The following is a 22,695-nucleotide window of genomic DNA, read 5'->3' as shown; positions in this document are numbered from 1 at the left end:
TCACTAAAATGTTTAAGAATTACTTAGCAACATACTGCTTTTTCAAGTGGCAGCTTTTTCAAACGGGACTCAAGTAGAGCGCTAGTGTATTCTTCCATTTGATCTCTGGCGATATGACACTGATCTATGCCAAAGAACCGCCCCAGCTCAACAGGCTGAAGCATCATCAGAGCTATAAGCTGCCATGCCTCCAAGCAATAGTTACGTTATGATGCTCTCCAATACTGACTGTTTGCTGTGTTCCATAGATTTTAATGAACTAGGCATCTGACTTTTGACATCTTTTTCCTCATTTAATACAATCCTCCTATTCACTGCCAGGCACGCCTACAAGCTTGTTACAAAGCTGTTAGGTGAAACTAAGTTTTGCTGTAAACTTTACACACAGTAAGAGATGCGGCTAGCAGGACGGGACGGCTACTCAGGAGGTAACAGCTCAGCATGCCGAGCCTAAACCCGAGGTTTGCAACATACTCCTTTTAAAAATTCCCATGGAGCTGAAGTACCGATGCTCAGTGCTTGACAAAACTCAGCTGTCTCCTTTACTTCAAATACAAGCATTCTGTTTTGATACCATGACTATCTGCTTATGAGCAAAGATATTCCTTCACGGTTTTAAAAAAAAAAATAATCTCCCAAGTTAGAGTACCTAGCACAGGCCTAGGAAGGATTCACTTCTTCCTTTGTATGGCTTTAGAAAGCCCTTGACACATGGGTGGCTACACCAGTGACTCTGACATACTTTAAGTAGTACCACAAATGGCAGAGGAGCTTGTGATAACCCCTTACAAGGTTTATTCTCTGTCCTCCCAACCTCACACTTCCTACAGGACAGCAAATCTGCAGGCAAGTAGCTCCTACGGAGCAGTCACACCCTGAAAACCTACTCCCTCACTTCTCATTAGTTGTGTACATGGTCCTATACCCAAATACTAACCATTTGCAGGTGCTTCTAAGGGAACCTGGTGGAATTCAGGTCGCCCAGCATCCGTGTAGAGCTGAGGGACTGACTGATCTAGGACAGGAGCTGGCTCAGCATATGCTGGATAAACTTCTACAGGTGATGGTGGCAGCACAGGCTGTATGTACATCATGGAAGGCCAACAGCTCTGATGGTAATACTTTAAGAAAAGGAAAAAAAAAACATACAACGTCACACATACAACCACATAATCTCCAGCCCTCCTCCAAATGACTAGTAGTTTCAGATCTAAAGTAAGGAAGAAGTGCTTTTTTCCATTCCTAGCCCCTTAAGATACTGCACACACCAAAAAAAACCAGTACAGCCTACCAGAAAAGATACTTTAACACTTGCAGCAATAGCCACCTTGGTTCCACACTGCTGTCATGTCGGAAATCTTTACAGAGAAAGAAATTCTCAACTATTGACTGTCATACTCAAAGAGATTTTTCCTATTTCTTCAGCTGAAGAAGCTGACATTACTTCTTTTACTTCCCTGAGCAGCAGCACTGACACTGCATATGACTGCTTGTGCAGAGAATACTCTTCAGCAGAGCAAGAGCTCCCAGAACACAGAGAAATGGTGCTAACCAGTCTGAACACAGCTGTACAAGTCCTAGAAGACTCAAACCACACATCACTAAAAGGTCTTTGATGTCGTGTGTAAGTACACAAATTTTCTTAAGAATGGCTCAGGTTCTTCCCCTTATCTTCATGGAAAGAACAATATTTATCCACAATCCTGTGCAAAACCAAAAGCAAAACCAAGAAACCCACCACCACAACCCAAAGTAAAACAGCTAAAAATCATACTAGCATGCTTCACATTTTGAGTTAGAACTTTACTTCCCGAGCTGACTTTAATCTTCACCAAGCAAGCCTATACATATTAATAGTCAAGTGCACAGGATGCACATTTATCACACTTGGAAGTCTTAAATACATCAGTACATTTGGCAAGAAAACCAGCAATTTCTACAAGCAATTTACTATACTCATTTTAAAAGCACTTACTTGCAATCCCAGATTAAAATAATACCGCAAGACCTTTGTATCTGAAATTAAAGGACATGATATTAGAATAGAAGACTATGAACAGAGAAGCAAAAGAGATTTACACCCATTAAGAGCATTTTATTTTCAGTTACTCCATGAATAACAGTATTTTAGCACTACTTTAAAGTTTCGAGGATAAAGAATATATCTTGAACATAAATAGTTGTTAAAACTAGTTTATCTTTTTAAGTTAATCCAGTTAGATATTTGTGTAATAGAGCATTCGTCTGACCAACTTAATAAACTTCAACAATTACATTAGCTTTAATTTTGGTTTATTCATCTTGATTACTCAAGTGATAATTGTCAGTGTTGTTACAAGCCTCTACTCTCTAAGCAACTAGGACGTAAGCAATTCTGGCTTCCTACTAAGGCTGGGGTTTTAGAGGAAAAAGATTTTTTCAAATAAAAATTTGATTATGAGCCCCTAAATTAAGTTGACCTCTACATGCACTCCCTCCCTTCCTCACTACAGAAATGAGAAAGGGTTTGGAAGCACGCAGACAGGCAGAGGGGCAGACTTCTTATACACCAGTGACAATTCACCCACACATCATATGCACACACTGCATACATACTGCAAACCACCGTTCTGGGCTGGTATGAGGGACAAGAGGCCAGCTCCACAGAGACTCCAGCTTCACACTGCCCGTTGTTAAGTCTGACTCCACCACTGTCCCCACCTTCACAGCTTTGCTGAGCAATGACCACAGAGACGTGCCAATGGGGAGAACACACACGGCAATCCTAAGACCTCCTGACCTAGTTTTGGGAGTCCCCCCAAATCGTTGTATCGAGTCAGAAAACAGGGGTAGGGGGAAGTATACAAGGAATATGTTCCTTCCTTCTCCCTCCTCACAAGGGTAGTCAGTTCCTTGCTTTCTTGCAAGTAGTCTTTTACTTCTGTCTTCCACGTACCAAATAATTTGCCCCCAGGCAAATACATGATAGGCTGAGAAGCAATCCCAGATGTGTGGAAGAACTTTAAAAGCTCTCTCCAAGAACAACAGTGTTTTGAACTTAGAAATGTGTTTCCAAATGTCCAAAAACAGCAAAGCAGTTTTAAACCTTTAAAGTTGATTGTTGAAAGGTAAAAACAGAGACAATGCATGTTTTAAGGCTATAATGCAGTTCTGGAACTGTGCATGAGAAAAATTGATGATTGCTGCTCAGATTCCAATACAGATTTGTTTTGAAGGCTTGGGAAGAGCAAGTCACCTGTTCCACAACAGCAGTGGGTTTGCATGTGTGTGCATGCACACAGGCTTTGCTTTAGTGCTGCTGGAGCTGACAGGGAAAGCTGGGAAATGACACAAAAGGAGCAAGCCACTAAGGACTTCAACTTAGCAATGCCTCCAGAGTTACCACACACACCATACAGACCAGGGCCTTGGCTCCACATTGCTTCCCTGTCCACCCCCCTACACACACACTTTCCCAGCCCTGCTCTTTTTCAGTGTCTCGTATCATATTTTGCTACAGACAGGCACAGCATCAAAAGTGCAGCCCCCAGTCTTGAAATACACAAGGATTCGTTCCTCTGCTGCTGTTGCCAATTCTCAACACTCTCACTGTTCAGCATATTTGATCAGGGCAAAAATCCACGCAGCTATTTTAGGAAGCGCACACAGATCTTTCCTTACATCTAACAGCTGTAAGCTCGCTCCTCAAAGTGCTGGGTGATTTGGCTGTGACATTGACCACAGTCAGTAGAAATATTAAAAATAACCCAAAGGCTCACATAAATGCTAACTTTTTAGTATCTAGCTGAAACCGCATCTACATTTGGAACCTTTTTTTTTTTTTAAATCAGATTTTGTTCTTCAATTGTTTATGCAAGTCTATGCAAAACAAGTGTAAGAGCTGAATGAAACAGCTGCTTCATAGCAGCGATAACAGTACAAAGGAAGAGCTGGGAGGCTGAAGTGACGAACTGATACTGGAAATACTGACATCTGTGGAATGCTGGAACAGAAGCCAGTACAGTAGGAGACAGTTTTTGTTTATATTCCTCTAAGATGTCTAGAAGTCAGCTCAATCTTCAGTAAAACATGACTACCTTATGAAGCAATAGCTAAGCCAAAAAATAGTAAACTACCCTGACGTGAAAACATAAAGACCACGTGAACTACTGATAAAAATCTCATCTCACAATGCATCAGAACAAAAATAATGATAAAATTTTTACTGTGCTGATGGGAAGCTCTGGTCAATCCTGACCACTACTGCAGGCTCCGGAACACAGCAATACCAAGTGGCCTTTTTTCAACAGCTCCTTCAAATGCAAGGGAGCAGGCAAGGGTAGAATAAACACTTCACAAGTCCCAAGCTCCGTCAAAGAAAGATCCAAGAGACTCTGAAAACTGCAACAGATACAAATGTACCAAGTAACAGTAAGGCACGTAGCAGGTTCTCCTCCTTCATGCTGTTGACAAGCCACGCTCCCAATCTATACCAGGCCGGCAAGTATCTTGAGCCAAGTGCACAGAACTCTAGGTCAAGTATACCTCATACTTTACCCTGCACTACTCCAAAGCTTCTGGATTTCTTAACTTAAAGGCCATTTAGATTATACTACAGCAGTGTGACAATACAAACGGTACATGCAATTCCTTATTAGCTACCAACATTAAATCCTTAAAAAAAATTTCTGGAGTCTATGCCAAGAAGGACATGGCCAATATTATGTGGAGTGACTCAGCTGAAGAGCTACATGCAGGGTCTGAAGAGGTTATTAATCCATATCCACTCCAGATTCTTGTCAGTACACTTAACACCCAATTCTCCCAAGTGCTGAAAGCCTCAGTTAAGGGCATTCAACTAAAGCTGAAAACCATTAACTCTGATGTGTGCATAGTATCATCTAAAGTGATAATACTGCAGCAGGAAAGTGGAAAACAGAATATTTAAGATAAACAAAACCAGGAAGCAAGAGCATTTGCAAGAGAGCACAGTTACTGCAGAGCACATTAGCAGCATCTGTGAAAGCAGCAGAGCTTTGAGCAGCCATGCCATAGGGTTTTGGAAACTGCCTTTTTCCAGATCAACTTCCGGTAGGACAAGCATGTTACATGGTAAATTCAACTGAAAGAATCCATACCATTTCAGCCCAAAGCTGTTCTGCACCTCCAGATGTAGCTAGCTGAACTGTAGATACCAAAAGTTGCTGTTTATCTTACCAAAAATTAGACCTCCAGGACTAGCACACTGAGGACTCTCCCACACAGGGACCACAGAGCTACTTTAGATGGCAATAGATTGAATCAAGCATGAAAACAACTTGCACTACTAAAATATTTTAAGTATTTTATTAGAATAAAAGCCAAAAGCTTTACATTCTGATGCAATAGAAGCTCCTACTGCCATATACCTGAAATAAAGTATACAAGGATGGGGTTTTCTGGGGGGGGCAAGGCGGGGAGGAGATCAACTCGGTTATCGTGAAACCACTTTTCAAATAGCACAAAAGGGAACACCTGGGATTTCACAGACTCTACATATATGCAGTTGGATCTTCCCCTCGCTCACCCCAAAATAAAAAGCTATACTCTACGCCAACAGGGAACATGGGAGATTCAGAAATTTGAACTAAAGGCTGTAAGTCTGACAAAATCATGTCATTTGCTGTGTCTACACACAGCTATTACAGTAAGCCAGCTACGATGCACAGACTTGCAATATATCCAGTGTATGGGAGTATATTTAAAAAGGCTGCGTACTTAAAACCAGTGTGCAGAGATAGACCCACTACTTGAACAATAAAAACGTAAACAGCCTGCCAGTTTTGCACTGCTGCTCTTCAAAGTAGGCTACAGCTTTACCTCTAGCTTGGCCTCACTACTGCCAAAAACAGCTTCCCCCCATGCTCCCTGCCAGAGAACACAGCAATAGCTGAAGTTGTTGTACATGATGCAGTGGCAACACAGGTAACCACAAATGAACTCACTCCTACCCAGAGGACTTCTGCTCCAGTCTGAGTGCTACACATAGGGACAAGCTGCATCTTGCCATCAAGAGGACAAGGAGGCTGAATAACTAAGTTTTCTTTTTCAGCCCTTCTAAGTTCTTAACCCTTAGTGCAGTTTGAACCAATATGCTGCCAAAAGACTGAGCAAGGGGATGTGCAGAGTGGAGCATTTTCTACAACTGTCCAAAACTACGCACAACCAGCCACCCTTATCAGCTAAGGCGAGACAGTGCACCACAGAACAGTTTTATCTGCCTCTTAGGATGTGTGCAGTGATGCAATGGTGGCACGCTTGGGCCTCACAGCATTCCCCACCTAGTGAAAAACAAATTATGTAGCGTAACAGCAAGCAGTACTGTTACTCCTGTAGATAAGAGGCACTTCATGAAAAGGACAGCAGACAGCTTGATCTTCGGGTTATTAAACAAATCTCTGAATTACAAACTCAGTTTATGCTTTGTGAACCATAAACATGACAGAATGAGGGGATAAATTAATAACAAAAAAAAAAAATCAAATATGAATATGCCTGTTGTACTGCTTAGCAAGCTTGGCTGTCTGATGCAACCTTGCATGGTATGCCCATACTTTTAAATTCTAAGAGCAAGGTGACTGAAGACTACCACTTTCAAAATGAAGTCCATGTTAAACTGATAAAACTGAAAGCCATTTCTGAGCTCTTTGCTAGTGGGTTCTATGTTTGTCGCTTAATAGCTGAAATATACCTTAAACACTGTTAAAATTAATGACAGTATATGAAAATGCTATGCCCCTGCAGATGGCCCTACACTTTATCCCCGGTTTGTGATACCACAGAACAACATCTTGGAGCCATACAGGAAAGCCACACAATGTACCGCTGAACTGTGCAACAGCACCATTTTATGAATACAAAGATTTGCGTGTATTTCAATCAGCTACCGGAAAAATGCTCCACCAAGAACAAGCATGACATAGACCAAGCACCCTCTGCCTTGGTATTCATTTCTTTGGGACACTGTCTAAAGCTGCAGTAATCCCATTTTTGAGTCAGATACGAACTTGCTATTCAGAACTGGGAATTAAAAACATTTTTAGTGTAAGCATCCATATTATTTCTCACTCCCTGCAAGCTGCAAAGAGCCCTTTTTTCTCACTATAGGTATTCTGTTAAGTTTCCATGGAGAACACAAATCAGAAGTGTGCCGAAGAGCAACAGCAGTGGTAAAAGCACAAAATACCATCATTACCTCGAGGCAGATCACTGCCACTGGGATCACAAGAATAAGGTGGAAGAATGGCACCAGCTTCTCCCACCTCACTAACTGGAGGAAGAGGAGCTGAATAAACTGGGAACGGCACCGAAGAAACTGCTACAATCAGAAGGAAACTAAAGTCAAGTCAAATTTGCAATGGCATGTCAAATGAGCAAGATGCTGAATTACACAATTAAGCACGCACTTATTATCTTACTGCCCCTAAATTCAAGCTTTAACAAAGTTCTCTTTAGTAATCACTTTAGAAGATGTCCAGAAGAAACCTTAAAACCAGATGGGAAGGTTCTAATTGCACAAGCCTTAACCATATGTCTATCTGCAAGCTTCATAACGCAGTTCAGATAGATGTCTTTTTCAATCGCTTCTTCATACTAGAAGGCAGGCCAGACTTTCCTTACATAACTGTCTGTCCTAGAACAACAGGGAACAGACTAATCACTTCAGGTAACCACAAGTGTGACAAAAAACCCACAAATATAGGGGAAGGTTCAAGATATTCAAGGATAAAAATAATTTGGACAGACTACTGTTAAATATTCATTAGGTGGCCCACAACTCTAACACACCAGCAGGTTATTTGTAATGGCATCAGCGAGTAGACAGCTAGAGAACTCTGCTGACTAAACTCTCATGCAGAATGGGAAGAAACAAAACAAGGAAAAAAATAACGCAAAGGGAGACTGAATTGATCAGAATTGACGGGCGATAGTTTTTTGGATGCTAAATGAAGTATTAAAGAAAACATGAAAAGTCCTCTCTATAATAAGGGAAAAAAATTTTCTTAACATTTCACAAGAACAAAGTAGATACAGGTAAGTGCACCACTTGACAAATCACAATTTTGATCTCCTTGCACAGAAATAACTAAGCGCAGAACCTAAGGGCCACAAAAATGCATCAGACATTTGTGTGGATCCTGAACCATTGCAGCCAGTTAGTCTTTTGGAGGGGACAGTAAAGTCTCAGGACCAGTATCTCAACTCAAGAGGAAATTTTTAACTGTAGGAAGTAGAGGGTGAAGGGAGCTTCTGCCTTCTGAAAAGAACTTTTTAGCAGAATACTTGGCGTTGATGGCTAAAGACGACAAGGAGAGAACACAAAGCACAGAACTCTGATTCCCATGCAAATTCAGGGGCAGCTGTCCCCTTCAAAACATGAAGGCAAGAAGTCAGCACTGAAGTTACAACTAAGTCATTTTAAGCCAAAGCAAGTGACGTGGTTTTTTTTTTTTTAAAAAAGACTTTTAATATTTCTCTTTGAGACGTAGGAAAAAAATGGGGAGTGAAGATGTAACCAAAACCAGAAGACACCCAAGTCCACAGCTGCAGTGTGCGCACTCTACCTGGCCTCCCTGCAGAAAGGGGAGATACTGTGACTGGCTGAACTGCTGTTTGTGGGGGAATTGCTGTTGTGGCACTGGCTGGAGTGGAGGCAGCAGAACTGGAGGAGAAGCCTGTAGCTGGAGCAGTATAAACACCTGTGGAGGTTGAGATTGCTGCAGAGTTCACCATCACCTGGAAGAGAGTCACAGTAGTCAGACTGCCTCCAAAATTGGTTTTGACAACACCTACGGAAATACCACATAGTTCAACAAATCTCATGTCACAAATGCATTTTGGAAGTCCTAGCTGTAACAGCAGCTAACTAGCCACATTCTCTAAAAATTGGCTGGAAAATACCAGTTTAGAGTTGTGGACATCTGCAAGACATCTTCTCACCCTTCTGCTTTGCTTAGATTTATAGGGAATCGTATTCTTTGCTACAAGATGCTGTAAGGGGCAGGTAGAGAGACCCCACAAACTGACACTAAGCAGGCCGAGCGGCCATCCCCCCGTGGGTTTACCACAAAGTACTAGATACTACCTTCTGGTGATAGCTGTAGGAAGCCACTCCATTCTGAGGCGACGCAGAAACAGTCCCTTCATCCTGAAGGGATTCCAAAGCAAAACATGAACCATTTAAAAGGCAAAGTAGTCACAAGGCACACATGCCACACCCCTAATTTTTTTTATTTATGAACTAAACACACACACAGAGGATTGTTTGTAACTCAAGTAAAAGCAGTTTTATTCCAACATGCACAGGACTGGCTTTCATACCCACTGCAGACCACTAGGTAACTAAAGATTTAGTTTCAGATTACAAAAAGACAATACTCCAAAGTCAGTTCTATCAGAGGCGAGACCTCTCTAATCCCACAGTGGAGGAAGAATAAGACTAACTGGAATAGGACTTGAAGGGTAAAAACAAGTGCTTTATGGAGCAGCAAGAGTAGTAAACAGCACTCATACACACTTTCCCTTTGCAGGGAGGAAGCTGGAAAATCATTAATATAGCTAGTACAATTTAGACTGTACTTGCAGACTCAGATAAAACCCTTACCATTCAGGGAGGAAAAGGGGGGATGAATATATAAATGAAACTATCATTCCTTTCTTCCAAAAGAAGTCTCTGACCTCCTATGTTAAGCATGCATCCAAGGACAGTTTCTATGAAGAATGCCACACACTTCAAGGGTTCCTAATCTGAACAGACAGCAACTAAAGCTTACCAAGTTTGCTGTAGATTCTGCTGAACTAAATACTGCTGCAGTTTCACAGTCAGGATCTGGAGAGTACAGGCAAAATTAATAAAAAAAACCCCAACCAAACAAGTAGAATTCTAATCCTTCAGAAACTTATAAAAAGGTCATAATGAGTGCATTACATTCACTGAGTGTTCTCGCAGTAAAGACTAAAGTTTTACTTACCTGGAGGTGCATAGATATATTCCTCATGAAATTTCCCTACAAGGGAGAGACCAGGAAACGGATTCAGAAAAAAACCAAACAAACCACAAACAAAAAAGCCTAAAGCTGAAGTTACCACCACTACATTTCAGTGCATGCATTAATGTGCTGTTTTCAGTATCATCTTGTTTTGTGCAGAAGAGGTACTGTATCTTGAGTGTTTCTCTCATTTTGTTTTTCCACCAAGTATCAATGTTGCCATTTCCAAATTTACAGCATGCATTTTTTTAAGGAGCAACTTGGTTTTTTACAGATCTACACAATCACAAGGGTGATGACGTAGCAAGTTAAACAGAAGTAACACATTTCTATCAGACAACAAAGAAAAACAACGTGCTTACACACATATTCAAACTTGCAATAAACAGGTATTAAGGAGATGTAAGGAACCTACTTTGACAATCAAAAGCATATGGAGGATCTTCTAAACTTGTCTTTTCTTTTCACCCACTAATCCTTTAAGAACTCACCATTTTCGGTTGTTTCCTCTTCCTCCTCTGAGGAATTCAGGGTCTGCTTGTTAGGTGGAGCAGAGCTTGGGCTTCTTCCTGCTAACCAAAATCCTGGTCGACCATGAACAACAGGAGCAGGGCTACCTTCGCTCTAAAAAGCAAAGTCAAAAGTGTATATTTAGAAATAGTTTAAACTCTTTCCATACTCTACATACAGACACGCACAGTAGAAACAGGCTGGCAGACCAATCTTGCTGCAACCAAAACTTAATAGAATTACCACGTGTGTCCATTCCTATGTGCCTCGACTGTGGCAACACAGTTGTGGACACACTTCACCTTTTGCTCTGCCTAGTATGCTTAAAGTAATTTTTGAAGACCTGCTACTGTACTATGCCATACAGTCAAGCTGCTCCCTCCCAAAACTTAGCCAGCTTTATCTCAAGCTCAAACAAAGCTTTAAAGGAAGGAGCAGACCCCAGACAACAGCTAAGACTGCTATCCCCAAAATGCTCCTGTGTTCCTCATCCTGGAGCACTCCCACTGCATCACCAGCCAATCAGTTCACCCAAATACTTTAATTATCATGAAAAAACCTGTTATCTTTAGTCACAACTAGTGAAACCCATGGGCAGCTGCTGGCATAGACACCACTGCCTGCACTAACTTCACCCACACATGCAAGCCTGACTCTTTTGGAAAGCAGCACCCATCAAGGTTTCCCATAGGACTCTTAACACTTCACATGCCCTTTGTCTTTGCACTGAAGTCAGTCCTTGGCTGCACCACAATTTAAAATATAGAGTTCTCTGAAGCAGGACTATAGGATTGAGATGCTTGAGTAAAAGAAGTTGATTCACTCTTTAGTGATGGCTAAGGTGAGACTCAAAATTCTCCTCAGAAGACATGGTGAGTATGAGATCGATAAAGTGCTCAGAGAGGCTTGTAAGATTTCCAAGGTTGAAGCAGAGGTGGTCAGAAGATTCTCCCACCAGGCCTCTAGTAGGATGGCAGAGTTTTCTGCGAGATGCATCTTTCCCCAGGAAATGTTATATTCCTTTACTAAACAAGACAAGGAACAGACAGAGAAAAGGCTTTGGCATTGACAATAACAAAGTCACTGAATGAAAATGAAAAAATACTCATTAGGAGCTGCAGGTGTATAGTTTAGCAATGGGGAGGAGGAAAAGCTAGTAAACTACATTGGTTTCATGTCAGGAAAAAAAATTGCAGGACAATCTGTCCTTACTTCTTTACACTCTTGGGAGGAAAATCAGAGCAAAGATTACAGAGCTAGCAAAAGGACAAATTAAAAAATGGCTGCTGCTGAAACAGCCCTGAGCAGGTTCCCCCTCTCATTTAAATATAACATTTGTTAAAGTTAACTGCCTCAACACAGTAAAAAGAAATTCACACCTACGAGGGTTTTCTTTAAAAAAAATAAAGATCTGCTTTCCCATTGAGAAACCTAGGTATCGATTGATTTTTTTGTAGTATTCCCAGCTTTGTACTAGGCTTAGAATACAAATAAAAGGAAAATATTTATTACTTATTACTTTTTTATTTTATTAAGAACACACTGTGCCACGAACTACAACCCAACACAAAAACTGTTTTAAGAGAAGTATACATTTGGAATTTTCTCCTGTTTCTGTAGCAGAAGAAACTGCTTCAGGAACAACATGCTAGCCCAAAACGTCACAAGTATAAATTCATAGCAACAATCCAGGCTATCACTATACAATAGTTTCTGAATCTAGTTAAATAAATGATAAATTACAGTGTGGCAAACAAGTGAAAAGCTTTCTCCCACAGTATTTAGTGCTAGACAAACATCCACAGTAGGAAAGGATATTTTTTGTTTTCAAACTGCAACAGAAAGAAGGAATGTTACCCTACTTTCATGAAAATATACTAAAGCAAAAGCAAGTGCTGTGGTGAGAGGAGGGACAAAAAAAGGGGAACATTTAGAAAAACTGAAGTTTTAAGCAGGTTTTACTGGACCTAGACTCATTTGAGCCTTCCCTTCTCAAAAACACATTCACTGCTAGAAAGCAACAAGCTGCTGTGTACTTAGGTTAAGAAGTGCTGCACATTTGTACAGCTTTCCCCCCACATCACCCACCCCCCGAGATTTTCACACACCACATTTTCATAACTTACTGGTAAAGCAGGAAAAGCAGCGCTGTCTTCTCGTTCAATTTCATAGAAAGTTATCGTTTCTTCGGGTCCCTGAGGCTCCTCTCCATTCCCTGGGACAAACCCATACTGACACTCCTTATTCACACACTGCAGCTGGCGGCGGCTACGGCTGTAGGAGCTTTAGAAACACGAGAGGAGGTCAAGAATCACCACCAGCTGCAGTCCCACCTTGCTTTCATTGCTCAGTTTGAACTCAGCTCTTTTTGGAGAGGCCCAATAAATCTGCTGCTTCATGCTGTGCCACTGACAGCCGACTCAGCCCTCCGCACACCACCATCCTCCCCAACTCGTTTAGAGCAAGGTTTCGTAAAGAGGTTTGTAGTCACTTACCAGGACCTGCAGGAGAAATTCTCATAGCATCTCTTTCCTGGACTGGGGTAGAATGCTATTTGAGGGCCAACCATGTTGTGCCTGTTTATAAATCGGGCAGATCCCCTAAGTTTAAAGGGCAAAAGGTGCAATTACCAGGAAGTGCCTCTCAGATGGAACTCACTGTAGTTTTACCTATTCAATAGCACAAAGTCTCTCCTGACTAGTCTGCAGCAAGAATGAACAGAAAACAAGCAGTGATCTCAAGACAGGTTTTCAAGGCTTCGTACCTTGGCATCCCAAATCCACGGTTATGTCTTTGAGGAGGATTCTGAGGATGGTAGGGTTCGTAAGGCACCATGTTTCCACCACCCTGTGAGCAGTGAACTGGAGGAGAGCGCCCCGAAGAAACATGGTGCTGGAGCCGGGGTGGAAGAACTGGCTGACCCCTACTATAAGTCACAGTCATAAAGACTTCCTTTCCACGAACTTTCTTAAGCATTCTCTTCCGTGTTTTCATATCCATTTCTGTAGTTTCAGTTGAGGACAGAAAAGATAGATTTACACCTTAAAAGCTGACTCCAGAGCTACGTTCTCCTTACCATTTGAGAAGAGTCAGTATTTGGACACACAGAAAAGAATGAGGCAATGACCTATCCCAGGACAAGTACATTTTAAGTATGTAAATTTCAGACCCTTATTTTGAAGGCCCAAGTGGGCATTCTAAATTACAAGCAGAATACAAGCATCTCACATGGGAACACCTTCCCAACTTCAGCTGATCAAACCAGTACTCTGTGTTAAAAACTATTTATGAAGGCTGCATTTATTTATTTTAAAAATATTCCCTAAATTAAACAAATACAATCCGTATTTAATTGGCTGGGGAAGCCCTAACCTGTCCATGCATCTCTGCTAAGGCCAAATCATACAAGGTTTTTGGTTCACAGACCCAGTCTCTATGCATGGTTCTTGGGTGCCAACTTTCTTTTTGACAATTTTGAGCAATACCAGATTTGCAATGTATTTTCAATGGATTTGCTCTTTTGCAAGGGCAAATTCATCCCTCTGAAGAATCACTTGACATCAAATCCCTGCAGCGACCAAGTTTTATATCACAGGCTGAATTAAGTCACTTCCAATATCCAGACTGCTACTGTTAAAACTGTCGTGAGTGTCCCCCCCACTACGCCCAGCTCCAAAGGAAGGAATGTTTGTGGAAACCTTGTACAAACCTATTCCTGAGAAGTATCCACCTGTTATTTTCTGATAGGTTCCTCCTTTTCGGCTGGGAACCATATTCCAAGCAAAGACGGGCGCCACCTGTGTCACTGGTTTTAAGTTTGTGAAAGGGATTGTATGCCTACATGAAGAACACTGATGTTAGCAGCGCCACAAGGATACACTAAACATAACCGCACAACAACATAAGCTAAAGCAACACTAAAAAGAAAATAGAAAACCCCACAAACTTAAGAGTGTAGGGAGCTTGTGGAAATAAAAAAAATATTTGTTTCTCTGACACCAAGCACACATTACTGTTAGTTGTTTATTAATAAAGCTAGATTTAGTCTCAACACTATTGACTTCCTGGTTCATTCTTCCCTGCATTTGTATGCCTTCAGCAGTACACCTGAAAGCATTTTAACAACATAGAATTTCTGCAGTATGTCATCAAGCTGAATTCTAGGTTTGGAGGAGAGCAAATGCTTTGAACAGCAAGGTGGAGAAAGTAATTAGACTCACCAGAACTACCAATTATTTAGTTGTTTGGGTACAACATAAAAACTCTACAGAGAAACCAACAGCAGAGGGTAATGTGCTATCCATGAATTAAGCCCAAACTGCAAAGATAACTTTCACATTCCAGAGAAGAAAGAGCAGCAAGATTTCACAGAAAGCATTACAGTAATGGGTTTGGTCATTAGAAATCCAAGAGGAAAAATCTCCTGCAACATTCTATTTGAAAAGCAACAACCAAGTAGGAAGCAAAGCCTCACTTTAAAAGCCTAGGTTCTTTTTTCTTTCTGAAGTATCTTAATCCTATTTTAAGCATCTGTGAATATACAAACTCAAACAGAAAGTTCAAACATGAAGTCATCACCAAACTGCTTACTTTTCTGCCAGCTCCTCAACGAATACAGTCAATGTGTTGCCATCCTGTCCAACTTCCTGGATGTGAGCATTGTAGTACTTACCTCCTGGCTCCAGACGTACCTGGAGAGAGAGCAAGGGAAGCTCTAAAAAAGCCAAAGTGTATCACCAGCGCATTCAAAATACTGTCTACAAACCACTAACAACAAAGGCTGCTCCTATGGCACCGAGTTGGCCCCGGAATCTCAAATAAGACTTCAAAATAACAAGCAAAATAAAAAGCACTGTACTAACTTCAGGGAAGAAGGGCCCGGGGGGGTGGGGGAAGTCACTCTTGTGAGTGACTGAGAGCTAAGAAGATACCTGCTTTCTAACTTATTTTTATATACTGTGCCAAGCAGGTAAGTACCAAGGAAGACTGCTATTTAAGAACTTGAGGAGAACAGAAGATAAAACAGGAAATTGGGAAGTAAAGCTCTGCTCAGCCAGAAATAAGTCAGAGTGAATCATCAGCACTACCTCAAACAGCAATAAAAAAAAAAAAGCCCTCACTACATACAACATTGGAATACAAACAAAGCTGCCCTTCCTTTCAGCATCCTGACCAGATCATGTTATTCCTCCCTTTTTAGCTCTTACCTTTCTATTTTATAAAAATATTTGCTACGTTACTGTTAAGCAGAAGACTGTCCAGACTTGTTGCTGACCCCCACTGAAAATCTAATAGAAAACTACCTCAAATGCATACCCTCTGCATTTTGAGCTCTTGGTCTGGAAGTTCCACACTCACAGAACATATGTCACTGGTTCACAATGTCTTTCCAAGCAGCTTTTCCTTCATGCTACCCAATGCTTAAAGGTAGATTTTAGAAATAAATTAAATTAAAAAGAAAGTCAGATTAATAGCTACAAGAGAATGAGAAAAGCCTTGGAAAAATCTATGAAGTCAGATGATTTTATGGCTTACCACACTCCATTTGAAACAGTTTTAATAGTTTCACAACTGAGTCTCCTTTGAGTACTAACCTGACACTTGTCTCCTAAATAGTACTGTCTCCCAGCAAACACCATGTAGTCAGCTTTTTGAAGCTCTAAAAATAAATGAATAAATAAATAAAAAGGAAAAAGCCTTTGAACTACTGTTCTTTCTTCAAGTATCCTACAAGTACTTCATGACAACATCCAACTACAAATTATAGGCCAACTGAGTTACGCATTTTCTATGCATCAAACATTCCCCATAATAATGGCAAAGTAACTGTAGATGTTCCTGTAACAGACCATAACCAGGCTAAGTCACAGGAGATCAATAACATCCAGATAATGCAGTTACAGCACTACTGCTTCAATACTACAATGTCCTTTGTGATAGTAGCAAGTTAATCCTGCATGTAATACCAATCCTGGTATTAAGAATGTTGGACATGACTTGTCTTGCCAGAGTACTGGTGGCACTTGGCAAAACCGAGATGTTATCCAGGAAAAACTAACATTGCCTAAAGTCTCCTGGCTGCTAGATTTCAGTAGGCTTTTCTCTCCATTCCTTGCCTGGATTCTCTGTATGTCAGTACTCTACATAGATAATTAGTTACTATACACTGTTCCAAGAATTTTAATGACCCTCATTACTGCTTATGCAGTTGTAAAATGCTGGTGTTCTTTAGTATGCAAAGCACTTTGGGTCAGATATCAAACACCACTTTAGAACTTTTCTTTCTTGGTAACTTCTTGCTTTACAGATCAGCCATAGTGTATGCCAAGAAGCAGCAACCTATCCCAAGCCACAGAGACCATGAAATCTCTCCAGAATGTTCAAGCCCAGGAGAGCTGGGAAGCAAGAAAAAACTCATCTCATTTGACAGATCTCAATGCTAAATTTGAGATCTCAATTATTATACAAATCTGAAGCCAAAATCGTGCTTTAAAAAGCATTAGTCCTTGCACATATGCTGCAACAAAACACTCTCAAATCTGAATGATGTCCAAGACAACAGAATGGTAACACAGAGTTCTGTACTCTGCTTTGAGTTCGTATTACCTATACTATAGTCATTAAGTAGCAGAGGTCAATTTTTTAGCAAACTTCTCACCATTATACAGTGTCAGAAGCAGTGTATCTCGTACTCTGAAATAAAGCCAAGAAGCCAGCTACTAGCAAGATGTATGAGCTACAAGTATCTGCTGGTATCCATTATCCTTCACGCATTTCAGCTGTGACAGAACAGGTGACATAGACCTCAGATTCATAAATTGAACATTGAGCCTTGTACAGGAAGAGTGGTTTGTTTTCCCCTTTTTAAAGATACCTTTTCTGCTGTCCAGCCAAACATCAAACTCCACATTTCGATAGATCTCAGGGTCCAGTGCCTTTAGCACTTTATAAGGAACAGGCATCTTTGATGGATTTTCTGGAGGCTAAAAACAAAAGTCAAAATCGAGCATTAACAAGTGCATTTAACGTGTTCAGCACAGTCTCTATCCTTGCCAGCATCTGTGGACCATTTTAAGATGTACACACACTATTTTCCAGAAACTTTCACTTCAGCTATATTTGCCTAAAAACTAAAGCTCAAGAATATCAAAACATGTTTAGGCATTCAGAAGCTGAGCAGGCTTTGGAAAGGTTAGAAACACACTGGCTCCAGAGTAACATTTGGGATGTTCTTTACTCAAAAAGAATCAAAGGAAGCTAACCAGACCAACGAAGCCCCAGCTTCAAAAGTTGATGGGAATTTTAGTCATTATATCTGAAATCAGGTTTCTAAAGTTTCTAAAAGTATTTCAAAGTGATTTATACTGTGTTCAAAACAAAACTGACTGATTCAAACCATTTCTGGGAAAAACAAACAGTGGACCAGGAAACATCTGCTAAGCTTCATCTTTGAGGAGGTGGGAAAAAAAATTAGCTAGAGAAGAACAAGAGGATCTCAGAAAGGAAAAAGCCTTATCCGATTTAATAGAAACTCATGGGCAATACCAAAAGGCAAGCAGATGGAAGAAATAAGACACCCACTTTACAGAAACTGATTTTTAAAGGAAGTGGAAAAGAGGGTTTTAGCCCTAACAAGGGTAACATCATAGAACAACAAAAAGCCACCATAAGGAATTCTTCCCTAACTGACAAACCTTTTCTTCTTCAATGCCTTGTTTGAACTTATCTTCCTGTGGATTGTCAGTATCATTGCCTTCCCAGTCGTCCACTCTAAGTAATTGAAAATAAGGTTACAAAAGATACAATGCATAATTTCTAGCTAGGATTAAAATCAACCAACTGTTCGTAAGATCTGAAAAGGCACCATGGTGCCATCAAGTGGCAATTTTTTTCTTAAACACTGGCTGTGGCCACGATGCAGCACAGGACAACCCTTTTCCTAGTTTCAAGAACATGATGACCTTTACCTGTTCCAACACCCACCCCTAATGAGGGCTACTGCTTGCATTAAGGAAAGGATGAAGATGATCCCACTGGCTGATTAAACTCTTGCACTGTCAAGTACAACAAGACACCCTGTTCTAAGTCCTGTGAAACCAATGTCATCTGCAAAAGCATTTTGTAATGGTCAGAGGCATTCCTCAAGCCTTTCAGCCTTTCTAGTAACTGGGACAACATGGGATATGAGGGTTTCTGGAGGTACGTTCTGCCTGTTCCTCTTATCCCCAGTGATCCGGGCTTGAATAATGCCACCATTTAATTGTCTGCTTGAGGTCAGATTCCTTTAAAAAGGACAAACAAGAAAATAAAGCAGAGCTCATTTTTTCAATGCACTTGCCTCTGCAGAGCTATAAAGGCTTAGAAAAGTAGTAACAGTTTCTCACTAAAAAAGATATTCTGATTATATAAGTAACAATTTTATTTACAAGCAAGCTGTCATTTTATAGAATAACATGCAACTACAACATAGCCAGCAGCAGAGAATGTTCAATTACATGACACTTCCCAGCTCAAGGGAAAGCACACTCTTCTGCAATATACTTCAACTTTGTTTGTATGATGAGATAGGAAAAAAGAGATAATATCGCACAAACATTCAAAGAACCTTAGAAAAGTTGCCCTTTGCAAGGTTTTTAATTATTTTTGCTTCCCTTTTTAGCACATGCCCTTCCCAAAATACTACCTCTTTTCTGATGGATTTCTGGATACTTTTTCATGAAGACAATCAAAGTTTGAATCCTCATTTCCTACAGAGCCACTGTTTCTGTTCTTCTTGGATCCACTTCGAAACACCTCCACTGCAGACCTCAATTCTTCCTCATCCATGCCAAACACATCTTTGTATAGGATCTCATATAATACAGCTAAACAAATCAACACAAAGCTCAAACCAAATTAAGATAATACCAGATCCATAAGAACTGCTGCAGTTTTCAAGGTAAGCATTTTTTCAGATATTAACTACTGTTAACAAGGCCCTAGCTGTATTAAATTCAGTTAAGGAGAGGATCACAGAATGATTCAGGTGGGAAGAAGAGACTTCTGGAAGTCATTTAGTTCAGTACATCTCTTAACAGCTAGATTTATGTGTGTATATTATTATACAATAAATGAGCTACCTTCTCTCCTCCCCGCCCCTGAAAACCAAAACGAACATTGCCTATAAACATATGAAAATACGTATTTCTCTTCCATAGAAAAATGATTTCAAGTTTACCCTGGCAAATAGCAGCATTTTCCTGGAATTGTTTTGTGTACACAGAGTCATAATGGCCATTGCCGGAACAACACAGTAAAATCTGGGAAAATAATAAAAAAAGGCTTTAAGGCTGTAACGATGTAAAACCTTTCTACTTGATACCCTAGCTCAAGACTACATTAGTCTTCCATTCTAGAGTTGACACCAAATCATCAAGAAAACAATAAATATTCTCAACATAAATATGAAAAATCTGTAGAACCACCTTTAAACTGCATCTTAGGTAAAGTCTCTAAATAAGTTTGTCTGCTATACAAAGAAAAACTATCAATTCGTACACCATGCTGTATTAAACATGAAATAATAGTCTGTTTCCAGCTTACCTCTGAAACCACAAGTTAAAATAAATACAAGCCATCGAATGCAGTACTCCTGAGATACACTGTCCGAGTATCAAAGGCACATCACCTTCCCTACCTGAGGGACTAGAAGAGCATCTACTTCTCTAACCCTCAATAAAGCCTTGCTTTTAATAAGCAATATCATGCTGCCTTTTGAAAAGATGCATGCTTTTTGCAGCATATGCATTGACACACCAAGTAAACATATTACCATCGAACCGCATCTTGGCATGTGACCACAGCCAACCGTAACTGGCTGACGCCCTTAGGCAGCTGTCAGCACACTGCCAGCAAAGATGCTTCCAGTGAGGCAGAAGGAACTGGGATGCCAGGGCTCTTAATTCAGCATGTGCTATGCCTTCTGCCAACACAAGCTCTCATCTCACGGTGAGAATGAGCAACACCAGAAAGAGCTGCTGCCTGTACAGCAGTCTAATAACAGACAGCTGCCAACAGTTAATGAGACCTCTGGTGGTAAAGCCTTTGAGGACAAGCACACATTTAGAGCCCACTGCCTGATCTTTAAAGTTAATTCATTTTGGAATTAGATTAAGCTATGCAGGAAACTACATGGAAAAAGAAAGAAGCACATATAAACAAAGACAGTAATACCAACCAACAGAGAAGCAAGCTGCAGTAGCACAGATTTCAGAGCAGACTAGCCATTATGGCAAATATAATAGCCCATACTGAAATCCACACTGCAGCAACTTCACTGGCATCATGCCTGAGCCAGCCACATAATTGTGTGGGCACATCTACACGACTGCAGAAAAAACCAAGAGGGATCAGAGAGGAGGTAATACAGAGTACTTCTTATGTTCCTTCTTTTTGCCCCCAGCAGTAATTCTTTTGTAGATAAGCTGTACCATTAACTCCCATTCTTAACTGGGCTCCATCTGTATGTCATAGAAATGAATCTGTTTGTTAGATTAATCCATTCCCATTAACTTCCCCTTTTCAGGAAGAAAAGCTGCACACCTCATCTGACTTCAGAAAGAGAGGCAGCGGGGGTGGGGGGAGAACATATTCTCTAGTATGATAAATGTTATCTTGTTCTGCTCTTCAACTCAACCCAGATACTTCATTCTACCCTGTCATGTCAGATCAGTCAAATGCCCACTGGGAATTTACCCAAATATTTATTTATTTTTTTTACCCAAAAGAGGTTTCAGAAACATAAAAGAATATTCCGGAATTGTGATGTCACCTCTTCCTGCCAAAATTAAGTATCTTTCGAATAATGAGCTGAAGTGCAGAAAAGATTAGCAGGAGAACAGCAGACAATCCATCCCTCAGATGGGAAGCAATGCTACTACAACTGAGTTAACTATTGTGCAAACATGGTGTTTTTTCCATGAGCTGAAGTCAGTTTTGGGGTTTTGTTCAGCTATGCAAGAGCACTGGAGTTACAAGATCTCAATTCCAGTTTACAACTAATTGGGACTGGAGGTATTCAGGGGTAGGAAATTGCCTTACTTCTCACCTTGTCTTCAAACCCATTGTCTGTAGCATAAGTGGGTGGCTTTGCAGGGTACCGGTACAGAATAAAGTCTCGCCTAGGTAAGCAGAAGCAAAACATGACTTAAAAGAGCATACTTTTAGTAGAACCAGGTTACGAAGAAGTTTGTAGGGAGCTGTTTAGAGAATCTGCTGTTGAAAAATCAACTAAAATACTTTTCCTGATAAATTAACGCTATCATACAGCAATAGCTAGATGAGCTACTACCACCCATCTTGGGGGGGGGGGGGGGGGGGGGGGGGGGCGGGGGCAGGAAATTACCTGGGAAAACCCATTATATTTAGTCATAGATTAGGTCAAGTACTTATGCTTACGGCAGGGTGCTCAGACACTGTGGCAATTAAGTCCCAGAGATTTAGTCATCTGCAAAAGGATTAGAGCCTCCGGACAGGAAACTAGTAACTTTTGCAAAACTTCAGTTTGTTCCTTCAGTACTTGAACAGAAAGAGCCTGCAAAGGGAGTGTTCTTCCTTCTACCACTGGAAAGCCAGACCACTTGTTACAGGACAGCAGCACCTGTGCAGACTTGTTACCTTTGAAATAAATATCAGGGTTTACACACAAAGTAGGGTAAGTACCCCTAACTACTGGAGTTCTCAGGAACACCTACATGAGTTTTAGTCAGGCTTATAACTACCACACAGTGTTCCTACTACACACAGTTCCTTGTTTTTTCCTGTTTTCCATCCTTCAGCCACTAGAAGGAAACGTTTGACTTCACAGTTTAACATTAGCAAAAAGATAACAAATAAACATCACTGGAAACTGACGCTTCTCTTCATTCACACTATAAGAACAAGGGCTGCGATGGCACCCATTTACATATTAGCTCAAGTAACTTCGTTAGGGTAGCATTTGTCACCATGTTTAGCGCATTAATATCTCAACAAAAAATAAAAGGTTTTGAGGCCAGAATCCAAATACCATTAAGTCCAAAACACTGTGAAACTTAAAACCAACACAACACTTACTTGTACATCACTGATAAAGCCTTCATTTCCAGATGGCCAGCAGTTTCCTATGCAAGATTATGAGATTATGACATAGCAGAGCTGT

At 40.7% G+C, this 22,695-nt stretch overlaps 1 protein-coding gene across 1 annotated transcript in view; it reads right to left on the bottom strand.

Moving 5' to 3' along the window:
• Nucleotides 1–22,695, bottom strand: part of ALG13 (ALG13 UDP-N-acetylglucosaminyltransferase subunit) — a 30,759-nt gene that overhangs the window by 1,160 nt on the left and 6,904 nt on the right. The window contains exons 8-27 of the mRNA XM_056359993.1: nucleotides 22,611–22,657; nucleotides 21,604–21,676; nucleotides 19,735–19,816; nucleotides 19,201–19,381; nucleotides 18,212–18,287; nucleotides 17,392–17,500; nucleotides 16,112–16,176; nucleotides 15,108–15,208; nucleotides 14,227–14,354; nucleotides 13,282–13,519; nucleotides 13,013–13,117; nucleotides 12,644–12,800; nucleotides 10,499–10,631; nucleotides 9,990–10,025; nucleotides 9,792–9,847; nucleotides 9,104–9,166; nucleotides 8,583–8,754; nucleotides 7,214–7,336; nucleotides 1,976–2,016; nucleotides 938–1,121 (exon numbers count right to left, since the gene is read on the bottom strand). Of these exons, the coding sequence (XP_056215968.1) occupies nucleotides 938–1,121; nucleotides 1,976–2,016; nucleotides 7,214–7,336; nucleotides 8,583–8,754; nucleotides 9,104–9,166; nucleotides 9,792–9,847; nucleotides 9,990–10,025; nucleotides 10,499–10,631; nucleotides 12,644–12,800; nucleotides 13,013–13,117; nucleotides 13,282–13,519; nucleotides 14,227–14,354; nucleotides 15,108–15,208; nucleotides 16,112–16,176; nucleotides 17,392–17,500; nucleotides 18,212–18,287; nucleotides 19,201–19,381; nucleotides 19,735–19,816; nucleotides 21,604–21,676; nucleotides 22,611–22,657 (2,170 nt within the window). The remainder of the gene's footprint in view (nucleotides 1–937; nucleotides 1,122–1,975; nucleotides 2,017–7,213; nucleotides 7,337–8,582; nucleotides 8,755–9,103; nucleotides 9,167–9,791; nucleotides 9,848–9,989; nucleotides 10,026–10,498; nucleotides 10,632–12,643; nucleotides 12,801–13,012; nucleotides 13,118–13,281; nucleotides 13,520–14,226; nucleotides 14,355–15,107; nucleotides 15,209–16,111; nucleotides 16,177–17,391; nucleotides 17,501–18,211; nucleotides 18,288–19,200; nucleotides 19,382–19,734; nucleotides 19,817–21,603; nucleotides 21,677–22,610; nucleotides 22,658–22,695) is intronic.

The sequence above is a fragment of the Falco biarmicus genome, chromosome 14 (genome assembly GCF_023638135.1).
Source record: "Falco biarmicus isolate bFalBia1 chromosome 14, bFalBia1.pri, whole genome shotgun sequence".
Lineage (NCBI taxonomy): Eukaryota > Metazoa > Chordata > Aves > Falconiformes > Falconidae > Falco > Falco biarmicus.
The sequence above is the reverse complement of the archived record's forward strand: the minus strand, read 5'-3'. Positions and strand labels throughout refer to the sequence as shown.